Source organism: Pecten maximus, chromosome 17 (assembly GCF_902652985.1).
Source record: "Pecten maximus chromosome 17, xPecMax1.1, whole genome shotgun sequence".
NCBI classification, from domain to species: domain Eukaryota; kingdom Metazoa; phylum Mollusca; class Bivalvia; order Pectinida; family Pectinidae; genus Pecten; species Pecten maximus.
Genome location: NC_047031.1, coordinates 6,466,680 through 6,485,511, shown reverse-complemented (window position 1 = coordinate 6,485,511; position 18,832 = coordinate 6,466,680). Strand labels below are relative to the sequence as shown.

The following is an 18,832-nucleotide window of genomic DNA, read 5'->3' as shown; positions in this document are numbered from 1 at the left end:
ATAGCAACCAATGAGGTCACAATGACGATGATGACGTCATGAACTGATTACAGATCGCTTATTGTATTAATTGTGTAATAATTTTGTCGTCACAGAATCAGTTTGTGTGTTTATTCGAATAAAAAATAATAGTTATGAATAGAACATTCTTGATCAAATAAGATCACCATTATACACTACGTTGTACTTATGATGCAGTGCATACTGTATTTTATTATTATTTTCATTTTTGTACGAAAACTTGATATGATTTAATGATATTTTGTTTCGAAGGCTAAGAACATGAGATATACTTTAGCAAAGCATTTAGGAAAGCATTTGATTTAATTACGTGACAAGCTGTCAATCATTTTAATGTGCATTGTATCACACGATGGAGAGTTACGTTCCGAAGAAGAAATTTTATCACCATAACATCTCAATTTGTTTATACTGCAACTGGTATCCTCATTGTCGGCTTACACCCACCATATGTATAAACAGCTGTATTTTAGAATCTTAGCACGTGCGTCCATTCGACTGACCTACTTCAAAGTGAAACAACGTTTAAAAGGCGAACATATTTAGAGCATTATTGATACCGTTTCTCTTCAAAATGCTTATTTTTTATGACTGTTGCAGGATAAATAGAATACATGTTCAGTCTCTTAAGATATAAGCTGTATTTTTGGTTCCGGACAGAAAGACAGTTTGATTTGCTTGCCCTGATTCGCCTAGGCTCGACATGTTGGTCTTTCTTTGCCTCGCCAAAATATATCTTCTATTTCAAGACGCTAGTCATGTAATATCTATATATGTAAGCACGCCGTTTGACCTGTCCATTGATAAGCGTGTCCTTGCGTCTTGGTATTTCAAAGATAAGGAATCAAAATGGCGGACAACCAAACCTCTCCATGGTTCCCCACCTTACTCATTCTGACTTGTCTCCATACCTTCTCCTTTGTAGCGGTGACAGTTATCCAGTTAAGCAACCTCCACGAGATACATGAGCTGGACAGCGCTTTAAAAACTGGACTTCAGGTATGTGTTTGTCCTGGTGTTCATTTCTGAAATAGATGTCAAAAGTCTTCATTCTTGGACTGCTTGTCGGATGTAAGCATTAACAAAACTAGCTGTATTTTATAGCAATTGCTTTGTAATCATTACGTGTTGGTTGACCTTGTCTAACTTACCTTGATATATTTGTGATTTTTTCCTTTTTCCTTTTTTTTTTTTTTTTTTTTACAAAAGAACTTAACTGCCTATAAAATACTGTAAACGTGGCCTATTTTCGCGGGGGGTTAATTTCGCGATTTCGATATGGATACTTTACGCCTTGGGGTAATTTTCGCTATTGATCCGCATTCGTTTGTAGTTCGAGATTACGCCAATTGATATCATAATAATAAGCGTGGGGGAAATTTTCGCGATCAAAAGGACTCCGTGTAATTAGCGTAAATTTTCCCCTCGCATAAATTTCCACGTTTACAGTATGTGTTGCCATTCCAGTCAGAAACACAGTAGACGGAGTCGATAAGTTATGGACGTAACGTGAACGATCTGAATACACTTTCCAGAAACTTTTTTTAAAACGTATTTTCTTTATTCAGGACCTGTATAGTCAGATCGAGGAGGATCCCAATGTCCACGCTAGGGCCAAACGGGCCTCATCTTTTGTCACTGATATACTCACCTCACAGGTAAAGTGTTGACCTAATTTTTATTTGATTTCTTTGTTTTGTTTTTTGTTTTTTGCTGTTTTTTTATGTTTTTTTTGTTTGTTTTTTTTAAAAAAAAATTTTCAGTTTGTAATTGACAGCCTCTTAACGTACTGACTTTCAACTTGACATATTTCAATAATTAATGAATTATGAAACAATTCGTCAATAAAAATATATATGTAATTCAAATTTCTATTAACAGTTTTATTAATATCCATTGTTTCGCATGCAACATATTTGTAGCCATGAAAACCGGAAAATGATACTTTGGCGATGCTTTACTGCCGGCGATGGCGGCATCGTCAACATTTCACTTCAGGAAAATTTGGCATTTAGATCATTTAGATAATGCTTCTCCAATTGATGTACAAATTAGTTAATAGTCTAATGGCAACAATCACGTGATGTAGCAGATTATTTTCTCTAAAGCCATCTTAAAAAATATCTTGGTTTGTTGTAACCCGACCAGGGGTTTTACATACGGGTAGGTAGGTAGTGCTGAACTTTTTTCAATCAGTCCTGAAAACAGATTTTCAACCTTCAATACAAATCGAACCAGAATATAAAATGTATGGAAATCATTATTCATTTTGTGCTCTTAAACAAAAGAAACACATACCAAGCTTATTTGGGTTTGAGAGACGTATTTTCAAACTTGCAAAACATTTTCAGGACAAAAATATCCGGAATGGTCAAGTCATTCAGATTTTTTTTGATTTTTTTTTTGATTTTTCCCAATAAAACTTTCTGAGTAAGCGCATTTTCCCGGGTCGGGCGGGTTACGCCAAACCAACTATATTTTTATTTTGATATGAAATTATACGAAGATTGAGATTACCGGTACAAATGATATTAATATCTACACGCATAATTTTGTTCACCGTGTATAGCGAATGATTTACTCCTTTGTCAGAAATAACAGCTACTTATATTAAAGCACAGCCAATTTGCAAATGAAATTTAGAGTATTCCGTTTCCCGGGTGTATATAACGTCATTACGTTAGTCATCGTGACGTCAGTTGACCTTATGACCTTTTTTATTTACAGGCCCAAGTTCTCGAGCAGCATTGTCTGGATCACAATAAGACGTGCCCTACAGGTAAACCATCTGTTATGTACATGATGTTACTGGTCTATAAGATATCTTATAATATTACGATCTAAGGGGAAATAACTCCATTCCGGATATTGTTGTTTATTTATTTATTTTTTTTATTAGTTTGTACTTGATTCCGGATACGTTGGTCCGATGTATATGTTTTAGAAGTTAGTTAAATAAAATGGAGAAAACACGTTGATCCTCACATCCAGGAGTTCTGTATTTTTCTTCTCACAGCCAGTCAGTAATGACTTACAACACTAATACCAATATTATCTGTAACTAGTATATTTTAGCGGTGATGTTATTTTTGCGATTCATGCTCTTATTATTATTTTGAAGGTTTATCATAAATTATGTAACTTTATTGATTATTTCCTGTCAAACTTATTTATCTTTGTAAGAGGTGTATTATCTTTAACCATGAACTAGATTCAGTCAGTAGGTAGCAGGGGTTCATTCTCCTGAGTAGACCGTTCCTCTCTCACCCGTATATAACTTTGACCCAGTAGTAGTAGACACAACAGAATTCCTATGTATACACATGTGTAAACTATCAATTGGTGTCAGAAGTTGGCAGGAACAAGCGAAACAAGCGGGCAGTGTACTTCCCCTGCTTGTTCGCAATCCATGTTCATGCAGACGAAGTGAAAACTCCTCTACATTCTACCAACTTACGTTAATTAAGTATCTGAGTAAGACACAGTGTATAGCCATGGGTTAGTCAGATGTTAATTTGATTTTAGAGGAATCGGCACAAATCCCCAACCCACGACCCGGTCACGTAGTCATCCAAATATACACATAACCTTATTTCATTCAAATTATGTCCGATTTCTTGAGGTGATAAAAAAAAATAATTCTTTACATTTATATGCAAAGTGTGTTAATGTCGGATTTACGACTAAAAATCTCTGAACATATCTCAAAGGTCTTGTTGACTTCTCTAAGGAGGCTTTACACTTAATAATCTGAATCTTTGAATAATAAAACATAAAAACAAATCTTCAACTCTTATTTCGTTCTCCACACAACCCTTTCTATATAATACAGGTTTGGGAATTTTGCTAAATCCATTTAATTAGACCACTCGTCTCACTGGATTCATTTCTTTTTCTGGCAGTCATATTGTCATACTTAGTTCTCTGTTTTTAAGTTATTATGACGTACTTCCGGTTGTGTTAATCTAGATTACAACAGAAAATAAACCAGAATTATATATTGACGGATGTTTGTAGTCTGAAGCGTTTGTTATGATTGTTGTTACAGGTGCCCCTGGTCGGCCAGGTGCCGAGGGTGAACAAGGTAAGATCTCCAGAAAAAAGTCACTGAATTTTAAATCTAAATGTTTACTTTACCAATTGTATACCAATGTTCTTTTTTTTCTATATCTTTCACATTTTTTTCTTTCACAATATTGCTGTTTGATAGAAGAGCTTCCCATTTTATCTTCCTTCCGGGTAGGGCGTAAGAATTGCGCTCACATATACACACGTTAGCCATTTTTCATATAATGCAGGCGACCATGGACAAAAAGGCGACCGGGGACCAGCTGGGTTGGCGGGACAGCCGGGTCTAGAAGGGCCTAAAGGAAATCCGGGTCAGCAAGGGTCAAAGGGCATGAAGGGAGACTCTGGATTACCAGGTGATTCCGGATTACCAGGAATTCACGGAATCAAAGGTCAAAAAGGTCAACCCGGTGATAAAGGTCAAAATGGTATTCGAGGGGCTAAGGTAAGTTGACGTCTTCATGTAAATCATAATTCATATTGGCTGAGCGTCCTGAAGCTTCCTGAAGGTAACTGATGGTTTCCTCGATATGATATTTGCTCGTTTACTGGGAAATTTTGAAGCGGGGTCCCCCTGATGCTGATGGCTACATCACTTACGAGCGAATTGTGACTTTCTCAATGACACAATGTCGATAGCACTGGTTGTTGTTTGTTATTGTATGTCAATTAATTTTTTTTATCAATTTATGTTAATATTAAAACAGAAATAATACTTTGTAGGGACAGACCGGAAGTGCAGGTTTACCCGGAGCTAAGGGTAGTCATGGTGATCGTGGTGAAACTGGAGCGAAAGGAGATAAAGGGCAGCCTGGAGTTGCGGGCCCTGCTGGTTCTAAAGGAGCGCCAGGAGTACAAGGTTCCGCCGGAAGTGACGCACGAATGCTGCAGCCTGGATGCACCTGCTTACGTAAGCACTCTGTTGTACTAATTTTATACCGTTTTGTTAAAATTTTGCTTCACACTTTCACAAGTTCGATTTACAAAAAAACAGTTCTCCATGTGTTGGCTGTTTTGTTACTACGAGAGCAGTCCACGTCAGTGAAGCCAACGACGAGAAAAAATCGTTTCTAGTAACATGTTCGTACATGTTTCCGGAAAACTTAGCTCTGCCGCCTTTGGCATTAAAAGAGCTTACTTCTTGTTATATATATAATAACAATTATATCTCATAGGAAATAGCAAAAAAAAAAAATAAAAAATAAAACAAATAAAAACAAAAAAAAAACAATAAATAAAATAAATAAATAAATAAATAGATAAAATCAAAAATAAAACTTCTAGTTTGAAATTCCTTTGCAGGGTCTCGTTGTTCCTGCAAAATTAGAGGGAAAATCTAAAAACGAAATTACAGTGAAGTACAACAATACCAAATTCAATGTTTCCTCTGAACTGCATCATTCCTTCGAAAGCCGTTTGCGAATTATTTATCGCTTTAAAACAAACAATAGGTAAAATACAATAATGACATTTGTCTTTAAAAAAGTGGATAAAAAAGACAAAAAAGACAACAAAAAAAGGACAAAAATGAGTGCTTGTTTAAGACATTGTCTGTTTTCATAGTATTTTCGATATAGGCTATAGACGCTCTCTGCATTTGCTATATTGGCACGTACATGTTTACTTACAATATCGTCAGCTTATATTTGTTCTCTCGTTTCAGGTCAAAATCCACCTCCTTTAGTTACGAATTACCGAAAGCGTTTCAATATCATATGATACTTTTGTATATGCAATACATCGATATCTAAATATTGACTAAAACACAAACAAATGTTCTACACTTTGCTTAATAAAGTCTTATCAAATAACATGTCTTAAAAATTATGTCTGCTACTAGTAATGGTGTCGTTTTATCAGACCAGCACTTTCCAGAGAGATAAGTAATATTTTATTCGTTGTTGCGATAAAGAACATGAAAACAAATGTAATTATTTTTTATCTAAGAGCTGACTCTTTATTCTTGCATATAGGAAATACCGATCTCAAATGCTAATTACTATGAAAATTGATGTAAACTTCAGAATTGCCATTTTCTTTCTGGACTTGATTTCAATGTGAAACAGCAGCTAATTGGCTAAAAATGGCGTCATAAGAACATGCATACACCATATCTGACACGTACAGGCCTGAATCACGTCATTTTCGGTCATGCCTTTCCTTCCGTCCGGGTTTATATCTACATGACGATAATGTTGTGAAACATCATTTTATTTTAGGTACGGTTCCGAGGATTCCGGGTAGATATCCTCCGGAAGGCCTCGTGCCTTTATATTACCCTTGTTTTAGCCCTCAGATTATCGGTTGTTCCTGTCTGATATGATCGTCATACAGATACAATAACTCATTTTGGTCATATCACATTACTCGTCTTCACAACAATATTGTCATACCCATGATATCACTCGTGCCTAGGGTTCTAGCTAGATCCATATGTATGACATTAAATGACCTGGGTTATTACTCAGACTCTCGTCCGTTATATATATAACAAATGTGTGTTCATCACATACATATATATATATATAATATTAACCATCAAGTGTGTATTCGGAATTATACAATGTCATCTTTCTATGTTAGTATATTGTTCCGTAATTTGTGTCCGTCCATCACCGGAAGTTGTTTTTATGTTTAGTTGAGAAGAATAAAAAAATAAAAAGTTGCAGGTAGGACGTGTTCGACATTTTTATATTGATCTCTTTCTATATACATAATTCAAATCGTAACTTGATAACATCTTTTTCGATAAACATAGTTCAAATCTTAACTTGATTATATTCATTTCGATATACTTAATTCAAATCTTAGTTTGATAATATTATTTCCGAATCGTAGCATTGTAACATTTATTTGGATATACTTAATTCAAATCTTAACTTGATAATATCTATTTCTATGTATTCATAACTCAAATCTTAACTTGATAATATCTACATTGTATTTCGATGTATTCATAACTCAAATCTTAACTTGGTAATATCTATTTCTATGTATTCATAACTCAAATCTTAACTTGATAACATTTATTTGGATATACTTAATTCAAATCTTAACTTGATAATATCTATTTTCATAATTATATACATAATTCAAAACTGAACTTGATAATATTTATTTCGATAAATTGAATTCCAACCTTAATTTTAATAGACTCAAAATATTTAGATATCAACAAAATAATATTAGTTTCCATGTAAATATTCAAACCTTAAATTTATCATATGTATCTATATATCTTGTTAACCATTGCTTGGTCTTTTTTCCAATTCAATTATTTATATACTGTGTGATATCTATGTGCTCAAATGTGATATTGACCAGATATATATGTGCTCAGGTGTCGTAATATTGACCAGATATATCTGTGCTCAGGTGTCGTAATATTGACCAACTATCTCTGTGCTCAGGTGTCGTAATATTGACCAACTATCTCTGTGCTCAGGTGTCGTAATATTGACCAACTATCTCTGTGCTCAGGTGTCGTAATATTGACCAACTATCTCTGTGCTCAGGTATCGTAATATTGAACATATATCTTTGTGTTCAGGTGTCGTAATATTGGCCAGATATCTATGTGCTCAGGTGTCGTAATATTGACCAAATATCTATTAGTCCAGTTGTAATAATATTGTACAGATATGTATTTGCACACTTGTTATAATATTGACAAGATATATCTTTGCTCATGCGTCGTAATATTAATCAGATTTTCTGTGCTCAGGTGTCGTAATATTGACCAGATATCTATGTGCTCAGGTGTCGTAATATTGACCAGATATCTATGTGCTCAGGTGTCGTAATATTGACCAGATATCTATATTTTATCTAGTGACAATTTGCTTTATAGGATTCACATATTAAGCGACTGACGTGGAGTCCTATTTTTTTTAACTTGTTTAGTTTTGCTTTTGTTTATTATTATTATTTGTTTTTGTTTATTTTTTATTCTATTTCTGTTTTGCTTTGCTTTTTTGTTTTGCCTTTTGCTGTTTAGTGGACTGAAGACTTCTTTCAGCAGCACTTCGAGTTGTTAGTGTGGGTAGAAGGTTGTATCGTATCGAAATCCATAACTTCTCGTGTATCAAAAGTAAACAAACTGGCTGGGCATTTTGTGACTCTATCGTGTTATACATTATATAGCATACCCGACATGCTGTAAATAATCCAGTATTTTTGTATCCAACCTTCTTACATTTCATTGGTAATCAATTGGCACAGTCCTTACATCTAGGCGTCATGTTTTCGATTTTCTGCATTAATATGAAAAGGCATATGGGGTTCACCTGTCCAACCATGTGTTTTGCGTCTTCTCTCACGCTCTTCTGTCTATGCCAACAAGAGTGATAAGCATAAAGATGAAATAAATAAAATGTTCCAGAGATGATGCTCAGTTTAACGTCTAGTAGCTCATCAATCTTTTTTTTAAACAACTTCCTTCTTCCTGATGTCCCACTTTAGATTGACATCACCTCGTTTTTTGGCCTGTAGGGAAGTTCTTGGATATGTTCCCTGGCCAAGAAATACCTGAGTATTTTAAAATGGTAGAAACCACTCCTTCTTAGCGCTCAGCATTTTAGGAGTTGGACGACTGGTTCGTCCGTTCTCGGTATTTGACCACATGAGATGTTCTGCTGCGTATCTTCGGCAGTATCCTTCAGTGAGGCAACACTATAAAGTTGCAATCAGTTCCGCATTGTCACAAGAAGACAATACGAACATACCACAGCTTCTCAAAACTACGGTGGCTGATTTGTGCCCCGAAAAGACGAAAATGAAATATCTAAATTCTCGTTCTTTCGTCTTTTTGCCCCGAAAAAACGAGAATTAAGGTTTGATAAATTTCTTGTTTTCGGGGCGAAAAGACGAGAATTAAGGTTTGTTAAATTTCGTGTTTTCGGGGCGAAAAGACGATTAGACGAGAATTAAGGTTTGTTAAATTTCGTGTTTTCGGGGTGAAAAGACGAGAATGAAGGTTAGTTAAATTTCGTGTTTCGGGGCGAATAGACGAAAAGACGAGAATGAAGGTTTGTTAAATTTCGTGTTTCGGGGCGAATAGACGAAAAGACGAGAATGAAGGTTTGTTAAATTTCGTGTTTTCGGGGCGAAAAGACGAGAATGAAGGTTAGTTAAATTTCGTGTTTTCGAGGCGAATAGACGAAAAGACGAGAATGAAGGTTTGTTAAATTTCGTTTTTTCGGGGCGAAGAGTCGAAAAGACGAGAATTAAGGTCACTAATTAGCGTGCATTAATTTCGTCTTTTCGCGTATGACTTGTCGTGTTTTCGTCTTTTCGGGGCGAAAAGACGAAAGAACGAGAATTTAGATATTTCATTTTCGTCTTTTCGGGGCGAAAAGACGAAATAACGAAATGGCACAAATCAGCCACCGTACAAAACACATACACTCTCCACTTCTAAAAGGTCGTCCTTAACGACCGTACCTGTCAATAGGTTAAACAATACAATAATTGTTTATGATATCTGATGAAACAACTAAGGAAACGAACTTGTAAATAGAATTCCGTTTATTTAAGTGGATTTCACAGATAAGAATGGTTTTTAATGATATATGAGAATACAATATTCTGTATATAGAAACCGAAAAAAATAATATTTCTACAAAAGACTATATCATGAAAAATCTAATGATTAACACTAAAAACGTACTATTCAAAGTTCTGATGTTACGTTCCGGGCATTGGAAACCAACACTTGAAAACAAAATAATGAAAACGATATCTCACATTTCACTTATCTTAGAGATCTGAAATAGCACCTGTAGAATTCCATTTGCATGACCCAAGTTCAACACCAACGAAAATAGGTATTTTAGATTTTGATTTTCATGACATGCATGATCAAATTTTATTTTTGTTAAAAAGGAAAATTTTACAGGACAGCGCTCATGTTACATCAAATGTTTTTGCAAAAAGAAATGCAAACTTCAGAAGAATATGTAGACATTTTGTCGCCATTTTGTTTTTTGATATTCCGAGGGTAAAAACAAAAGGAAAAACTGATTGGTTAATAATTTGTAATTTGTAATAGGTCATCGGAACAGTGATTCCAACCGGAATGAAAAAAAATGAAAAGAATATGTTTTCCGTTTCCTTCCTTATCGTAACCTCATAAAATAGTAACTTTAAAATATAATGAATTAAAATCATTTTGAAAAGAGATTTCTTTTTTTCCGTTCCCAGGATATTCCATTTCAATCACTTCTAATAGTGGAAAACTATTGTTTAAAACCGAAATAAAAAAAAACAAAAAAAAAACGATGAAGAACAAATCGCTTTCGAAATTCTCAGGAATATATGACTTTGTTTACAATATAGATATGATATATGTATAAATGTAATATATAACATTCTATTTTTACACAATGAAAAAACGTAAACAACACCTGATTAAATAAACATAATGATATGCCAGACATATAAATTCTAGTTATTGATATAGTGAAACATTTTCTAAGATCACGATTTCAAAATATTTATATCAAAATCTATTTATAATTTTACGCATGAAATTCTCAATACTGGCAGCTGTTCCAATCGTCCTAAACCGTTAATGAACATCCACATTTCAGAAGGTAATACAAGAAACTCTCATTTATGTTTCCTCGTTGTGTATATTTTAGATGTCATATTTAAACAAAAGTTGTAATGATTTATAGCCTATAGTTCAGTCCAACTGCCAGCAATGATTTGCATGTTTTCTCTTTCTGATTTTTTTTTTCTTTTTTTTTTTTTTCTTTTTTTTCTTTTTGTCGGAAGGTGTAAATCAGTGTATAGTTCACACAGAACATTAGCGCCAACCCGTCCACGATGGACCTTTAATATTCCGGAAAACAGTTATTTCTTGTGTCAGTGATCATTAAGGCAGAAATACTTTCAGGTTGTATTTAGATTATTACATCTAAATATACGTGAGGAGAATAAAACGTATTTTCTCCCAATCGTAATAAAAAAAAAACCTTTTCAGATACTTTGGGAACAGGTCACATGTAATAAGACAATTTTCCGAAAGAAAAAAAGAAGTGATCATTTTTGCCTGTTGTTTGATATTCTCACCATTTGACATAAACTGTTCTGCTTATCCTTCAAATATTTTTTCATTACTTTAAAGTTAAAATGTTATAATAAATAGAAATACCACTATTTCAATAAAGAATAATATTGATTATGTTTTTATGTTGAATGTTATATTTACGTATTTCAATATGAAATAACATTAAAGCTATTTTTAGCTGAATATTGTATTTACGGCATATACTACTTGTATTCACGTTTTTCAATATGTAAAACCTTTAAAGCTATTTTTAATTTGAAAATTGTGTTTACGTTATACAATTATATTCTCCCAATTCAAGATATCTTTATACCAATGCCAATTTTTTTTTTTTTTTAAATTAAATTCACCAAACATTGTTGTATTCACGCAATTATGCGATTATCTTCTATTCAGAAAATTACGTTTACGTAAAGCGATGTATTGTTGTACGAGTAGACTAATACATATTCATATATATTCATTTTAGTATATAACATTGATGTTAGGTATCATTTGACTTTGAAAATTATATTCATGCCAAGCTGGTCATGTCGTACAATTATAACCCGGTGATTAGGGACCTGAAGGTAATATAGCAACATAATCAAAACCCGTATCTTAACCTCAAACACTTGTAATTTGAGGTCTGGATTTATCTCATGATAGCTTAAGCATGCATGTTACACGCATTTTCATTGGCTTAAGCTATATATTTTTAGCCCATAACGTAAAAAATGACTTCGCCGTTTGTAACGTCGCTTTTCATTGGCTGATAAAGTGGTGTAATAATTTCTTACAGAAAATAGTCCGTCGATTTCCACAGGGATTGTTTACGGTATATCAAATTATCAGGATTAATTTGAATAATTAATTTTTTTATGTTATGGAGCATTCACACAAAATCCGGATTAAATTTATATAAAGTACACTACGTTTTTTCGGTGTTGTATCTCCATAACAAAAAAAAAACATATCAAAGTTAACCCTTAAACATCATATGAAGAGCATTTTGAGCGACCACTTGTAACTGAAAATCGGCTGACGTCATATTCACATATATGTTATGTTAGAGGCCGCGTGATGACAATTATCAGTCACGTGGTTCTTGCGAATACTCGTCACTGATGAAACTAAGATCACAATTCGATATTATGAATTTGAATGACGTCCTACAATCATTGCCTCGCGTGACTTCAGAAAGGTGTTCTTACAATTTCTCGTTACTAATGAAACTATGATAATAATTATTTACGTATCACGCATTCGAATGACGTCACAATCACTGCCACGTGCCATAGGATATTAAATTAGATTAACTAATTTATTTAATACACCTAAAGAACTGTTGTCTTCAAAACCAATTTTGACAAACACTTATATAAACGATAATCATAAAAAAACATATTTGCAATGTTGTTTTAGTCGTTATAGACAATTGGTGATATCAACATAAACATCTGTTTAACAATTTATAAAACAATACGTTTCTTTCTAATCCATACACACTGTAATATTTTCCCTTGATATGCAAACCACATCGGTACGTGTGTAATTTCATAGGTAATTTTGGCGTTGTGAAATACGTTAATTCTTAGTCAGTTTATTTAAAGAATGTTCATGACAGCTTGAAATATTTAAACAAAATATCACGTTTGGTTGTGTACCTTAGCTCACACATCTGTATCACCACAAAATTTAATTGTAAATCGTGAATAACATTATTCCGTAAAATATCTTTCCGTGAAAATTATTAAGCTTTAACTTTCACTTCCGGTCTAATAACAATTTCATGTGCTTGTTTTTATTATCGCTGTCATCATTACGTCCAGTTCCAATAAAATATACTTCACAATGGTCAAACGGATGGCAATCAGTCATAAGTTTGCCCTCCATGCGTTTTAGCCGCATCATCCTAAAGAAAGGAACCGGACCAATATGACATCAAACGCCATAGACTTGCACGAGTCCTCTAATATATCATTCTCCACGACTGTTGCTATCGATTTTAAAATCTTATAAAATATATATTATAGATAAGTATAGATTTACTGGACTTATTCAGGTCCTACATCTTTCATCATGAAGAGTTTGTTGTCTCTTGGCTTATTATCCTCCTCGCGGATGTGTAGTTCCATTGACCTTTCCTCGCCCTGAACTTTGGCTCAGTAACCTTGATCTCTTAGCCACGTTTCGACCTTGCCGTAGTTCTCGTTCATCCATTTGACGTTACTGTTGGTCTTCTCGATGGCTTGTTTGAAGGCACGGGTGCCCGACCCCATATCCGGGTTCTTCTCCAGGAAGTCATTGAGCTAATAAGAGATTAGAGTATTGATGAATATTCATACAACATTTGTATATATTATTTTCTATATAAAAACGGAATCTATTCAGTGATAATGTTCCAATTTTACATATTGACAAAAATAAGGACTCAGTTATTGAAATTACAAGAAAGATTTTTTTATCAAACACCGTACAATACTTTCACTTTCTTAAATTTGCAAACATTACGTATTTTCCAATTATCACACATATGAAATCATTACAGTAATACTGAAGTTTTATATTTTCGTATGACTAATATTGGCAGAATTATGTATTTACAACAAACAAATGTCACCCTACTTAAAACAATACTATGAAAATAACAATAATAATACATATTAATATCTTCTTACAAATTATATTAACTATTACAAATATATATATGCAGATATTATGTAAATATCGGTTTATGAATGAATTTCGCTAAGTCTTCTTTTTATATAAGATCTAACATAATTATTTATCGAATACAGATATTGCCTCGATAACATGTAGGGACTGCATCAAATATACTACAAGAAAGGATTTAATGTTGTTTACACAGGCAATATTTCTTCACGTGAATTTCACGTGAAATTTTTCATGTGAAATTTATGTGAAATTCACGTGAAATTCACGTGAATTTCACGTGAAGGAATATTGCCTGTGTACCAGTACATAATCCAAAACATACTAGATGAATTATATTTGTCCCATTTGCACGTGTTCGCATAATACAAACAAAATCAATACCTATTTTTGAGTCTCAATACAGATATCGAAGATAAAATCGCGACAAATTAAAATCAGCGACACTGATGAGAAAGGGAGATAACTCCGCTATGAATGGCTTCAAATACAGAAAGCCAGTGATATTATTGAAAAAATTATATGCCACTGATAAAAAGGGAGGTAACTCCTCTCTTTCTTTCTTACCTTGGTCACCAGTAGTCTCAGTATATATACTAATAAACACATTCTTATAAATATATACTGATTATATTTGTGTCAATATAATTGCATGCTTGACATGATAGATCAACAATCATGCTATGCTAGTTGGTGCATAAAGTATCAGATAACCATGCAAAGTTATAAGCAGCGGACGGTTACACAAGCAAGCGTACACGTTTTGGTACATCACTCCCCTCTCCACAACCCTTCCTCACAATATCGTATGCATTTAAAGCAGCACATTTCTATGTAAAAGTTCGATATGTGATAACAGTTATGTTAATAACAAAATGAATTATTATTCTCGAATTGTTTTGATAAACCAGCAATACTTCACTTAACACGTCATAACGAAACATGATGACGTCATATATTGCGACAGTGAATGCAGCGTCTATTTCCCACACCAGATAACCACATTTGCATATACCCTCTATAAGATCCCTTCTTAGCCATAGCGTCCTACCTGGTCCAGCTCGATTTTCGCGTTAAAGTTTTTCAATGCTCCCGACACAAGTTTTGCAAACTGGAACACCCCACTTCCCAATCTGAAATTAACAGGTAAACACTTAAAAGTGTGTCCACCTCTTGTTTTTCCCAGTTCACCTGTGTATGCCTTCATGCACTCAAGTGTCTAATCATGAATTGTTGAATAAAGCCTGAAACTTAAAAAGTGATGGTTGCATTAAAAGCCCGACCAACATTAAAATCGGATAACAAGTTTTGCATTCTTCCATTACCATCGTTTCGATCTTCTCTTCGACATTATTGTAATGTCATTGGACTTTTAAAATTGTAGGTCATATGCTACTACCGTTTCAAACCGGTTTTATCAAATAAGGCTTAGTGATACATTGCAATTGATCTTTTACTGTAAATGTACTTTATTTCGCGTACACAAATTTTAGCGAATTCCCGATTGATCTTTAACTGTAAATGTACTTTATTTTGCGTACACAAATTTTAGCGAATTCGCGATTGATCTTTTACTGTAAATGTACTTAATTTCGCGTAAACAAATCTTAGCGAATTCGCGAATTTTAACAGATTAGGGCATTGCTGAATTGGTGCGCCAAGATTGTTGTATATACAAACAGTATATAGATACTGCACTTAGCGCAATGATATTTCAATCAAATGATTCTAGATTGAAAAAAAAAACCCAAAAAACCCACTGAAATAAGATTACCGGTTAATTATGTACTTTTCTCGTATACATTATTGGTTTGAGCAGAGGAAGATTTTATTGATGATGTGTATTAGAATTTGTCTTATTTTAAGTCTAAGATTCATTAATGAACTAGGACAACGAGAGCGATACCGTATTGGTACACTTGGCGCAATGAACGCTCCAGCAAGCTTGTTATTGAGCCAAAGAACACGCCAGTCCATGTCTTTTCATTATAATAGGTTAGAATTTAATAAAGAAGGAGACATCATATACAAAATTGGCTGGTATGCCAGTCAAGTTTTCATGAATGTTACATTTATATATCCTACCCGTTTAACTTATATGGCCTTTTTGCTGGTTTCGTTATATTTACATTGTTTGGCTTAAAAAATGAAGTAGACTGGCCAACCATCCCTAACGCATTGTAACGAATAGCTCTGTTGAATTATAATGCTGATTTATCACCCCTATGTTGAAACTTAGAGTCTGAGAGATGGCACTTATAAAGCACAATTTTATTTAAAAACGAAATATTCTACAGACAGGAGCCAATCTCAAATTTATATTCTTGGCCACCAACGGCTGTCAACCAATCACTATAGTGAAAGAATAGAGGTAACTCTGAAATAGCAGGATAAACTATTGAGTTTTCAATAATGAACCAAATAAAGAAATATTCCGAGAAATAATATTGGAGTACCACTTACCTGTCACGCGACTAAGACATTCCGAGATATACAATTGGATTATCATAGTTACAAGCCAAACGAGATATTCCGAGATATACTATTGGATTATCATAGTTACAAGCCAAACGAGATATTCCGAGATATACTATTGGATTATCATAGTTACAAGCCAAACGAGATATTCCGCGATATACTATTGGATTATCATAGTTACAAGCCAAACGAGATATTCCGAGATATACTATTGGATTATCATAGTTACAAGCCAAACGAGATATTCCGCGATATACTATTGGATTATCATAGTTACAAGCCAAACGAGGTATTCCGAGATATACTATTGGATTATCATAGTTACCAGCCAAACGAGGTATTCCGAGATATACTATTGGATTATCATAGTTACCAGCCAAACGAGATATTCCGCGATATACTATTGGATTATCATAGTTACAAGCCAAACGAGGTATTCCGAGATATAATATTGGATTTTCATAGTTACAAGCCAAACGAGATATTCCGAGATATAATATTAGATTATCATAGTTACAAGCCAAACGAGATATTCCGAGATATAATATTGGATTTTCATAGTTACCAGCCAAACGAGATATTCCGAGATATAATATTAGATTATCATAGTTACAAGCCAAACGAGATATTCCGAGATATAATATTGGATTTTCATAGTTACCAGCCAAACGAGATATTCCGAGATATAATATTAGATTATCATAGTTACCAGCCAAACGAAAGAGATACAGGTAAATACTATTGGAGTATCAGTTTCCAGCGAAGCGACAAAAGATCCGAGAAAAATATTGGTGTTTCAGTTACCATTCAAGCGAGAGATATTCCGAGAAATACTTGGAGTATCAGTTACTAGCGAAGCTAGAAAAGAGCAGATCAGATATAATGTCTTTGCTTCCACGGGATATGTTACTATGTTCCATACAGTCGTATATATGCCAGACTCTATGTAATATATTTCTAACTAGCTTCACTAACTAACTTTACTAACTAGCTTCATTAACTGGCTGAGCTAACCAGGTTTTGATCATATACCAAGTTTCTGGTCAACTTTACCTGTTCAACTTCAAAACCAGTGTTGAATTTACTACTCAGACCTGAAATCATGCCAGTGAAGGAGAATAATCCCCCTCCGTACCTGAAATATTGAGATTATTTCGTTGATAAACGACAAAAATGTTCCATACTGTTTTATATATTACAGTCTCATAGTAATATGTTTCTGACTAGCTTCATTAACTGGCTGAACTAACTAGCTTTTTATCATATTTCAAGTTCCTGGTAAACTTTACCTGTGCAATTTCAAAATCAGTGTTGAATTTACTACTGAGGCCTGAAAGCAAGCGGCTGAAGGAGAATGATCCCCCTCCGTACCTGTAATATTGATATCAATTAGTTGATTAACGACTGAAAGACCAATGCTAATTAACATTAATTAGGCATATTGTTATACCTCCACAGTATCTTTCATTCACTTATTCAAATGTGAATCTAATACGATATCATATTATCTAAAGAAAAAACGAGAATTAATAAAACTGAATAACACAATATCAACGCGACGTCACAGGCATTTGTAAACACTGTATACTGCAAGTGTTAATCATCATCAGATGTTCAATGATTGGTCATGCATCATGAAAAGTTCAACAGAACACTCAGAACCAAATGTTCAATAAAACAGCCATGCATCATGAAATGAAATGTTCAACAGAATACTAAAAATAACATCAAGCGTATAGGATTATATTTAAGATTACTACTTCCGCCGGGCGTACATCAATTCAGAGACATATTGAAATGAGGTTCTGGGTAACAATTACACAACAACACGTCCCGCATTTTTTTACTGCATTTTTAGTTTTAGTTTGGTAATATGTTATTTTTCTAGGTTAGACACGATTCCCATCATACAAGGATATAGAGCAAACAGCTTTTCAATTTGTTTATTTTATTTCATATTAAATAAATTAGGTCTTAGAAAATCAAGTTCTGGTATTATTCCTTCTGTATTGAAGGGTGGTATATATTGAAATATATATGTCGGTATACATGTAGAACAAAACAACCTGTCCAAGATATCAAAATGCTGGTCTATTGTCAATTCAAGCATTACAGAAATGTTACGGATTCGTGTAAGGGGCGATAACTGCTACTGAAAGGAAGGTGTCACGCCATCATTCTTGACTAGTAGCTAATCGGTATGCAGTTTGACCAGTGTTGATTACCTGAACTAAATCAACGTTTGTGTTGAACTCGTAAGTTACTCCTCGTAAGAGCTTCGATAAAGAATAGAACTCGCCGCCGAACCTGAAATATAAACTCTCACACCTAGTTGGGCTTTACCAGTAGGCTTTGCTTGTTGTTATAGAGCGTCCGGCGCTTCAATCGTGTGTTTCTGTGTAGATGTGTGATAGTATTCTTAGTGGTATCCTCGACACACCTGGGAATACTTCACTGCCACTCTCTACATCCATAGAATACGTTCACATTCGCTCACTACAACCCCTGGAATATGTCCATCATCGTTATTCCAAGGGA

At 34.0% G+C, this 18,832-nt stretch overlaps 2 protein-coding genes across 6 annotated transcripts in view; one reads left to right on the top strand and one right to left on the bottom strand.

The window, feature by feature from the left end:
- The first annotated feature begins 845 nt into the window (after positions 1–845).
- LOC117314941 (collagen alpha-1(X) chain-like) lies at positions 846–5,900 on the top strand. The gene is made up of 7 exons (XM_033869049.1): positions 846–1,020; positions 1,590–1,679; positions 2,749–2,800; positions 4,070–4,105; positions 4,320–4,534; positions 4,813–4,999; positions 5,753–5,900. The coding sequence occupies exons 1-7, from the start codon at positions 871–873 to the stop codon at positions 5,806–5,808; spliced, it is 786 nt and encodes a 261-aa protein (XP_033724940.1). The 5' UTR covers positions 846–870; the 3' UTR covers positions 5,809–5,900.
- A 6,776-nt stretch (positions 5,901–12,676) lies between these two features.
- LOC117315084 (aminopeptidase N-like) overlaps positions 12,677–18,832 on the bottom strand; it is a 42,738-nt gene continuing 36,582 nt past the window's right edge. For 2 of the 5 annotated variants that reach the window (XM_033869229.1, XM_033869228.1), the window contains exon 20: positions 12,677–13,452. In XM_033869229.1, coding sequence (XP_033725120.1) covers positions 13,306–13,452 — 147 coding nt within the window. In that variant the 3' untranslated portion in view covers positions 12,677–13,305. Of the gene's footprint in view, positions 13,453–14,867; positions 14,950–17,347; positions 17,430–17,583; positions 17,666–18,832 lie in introns of all 5 variants that reach the window. The other 3 variants (XM_033869226.1, XM_033869227.1, XM_033869225.1) reach the window with 3 other exon arrangements.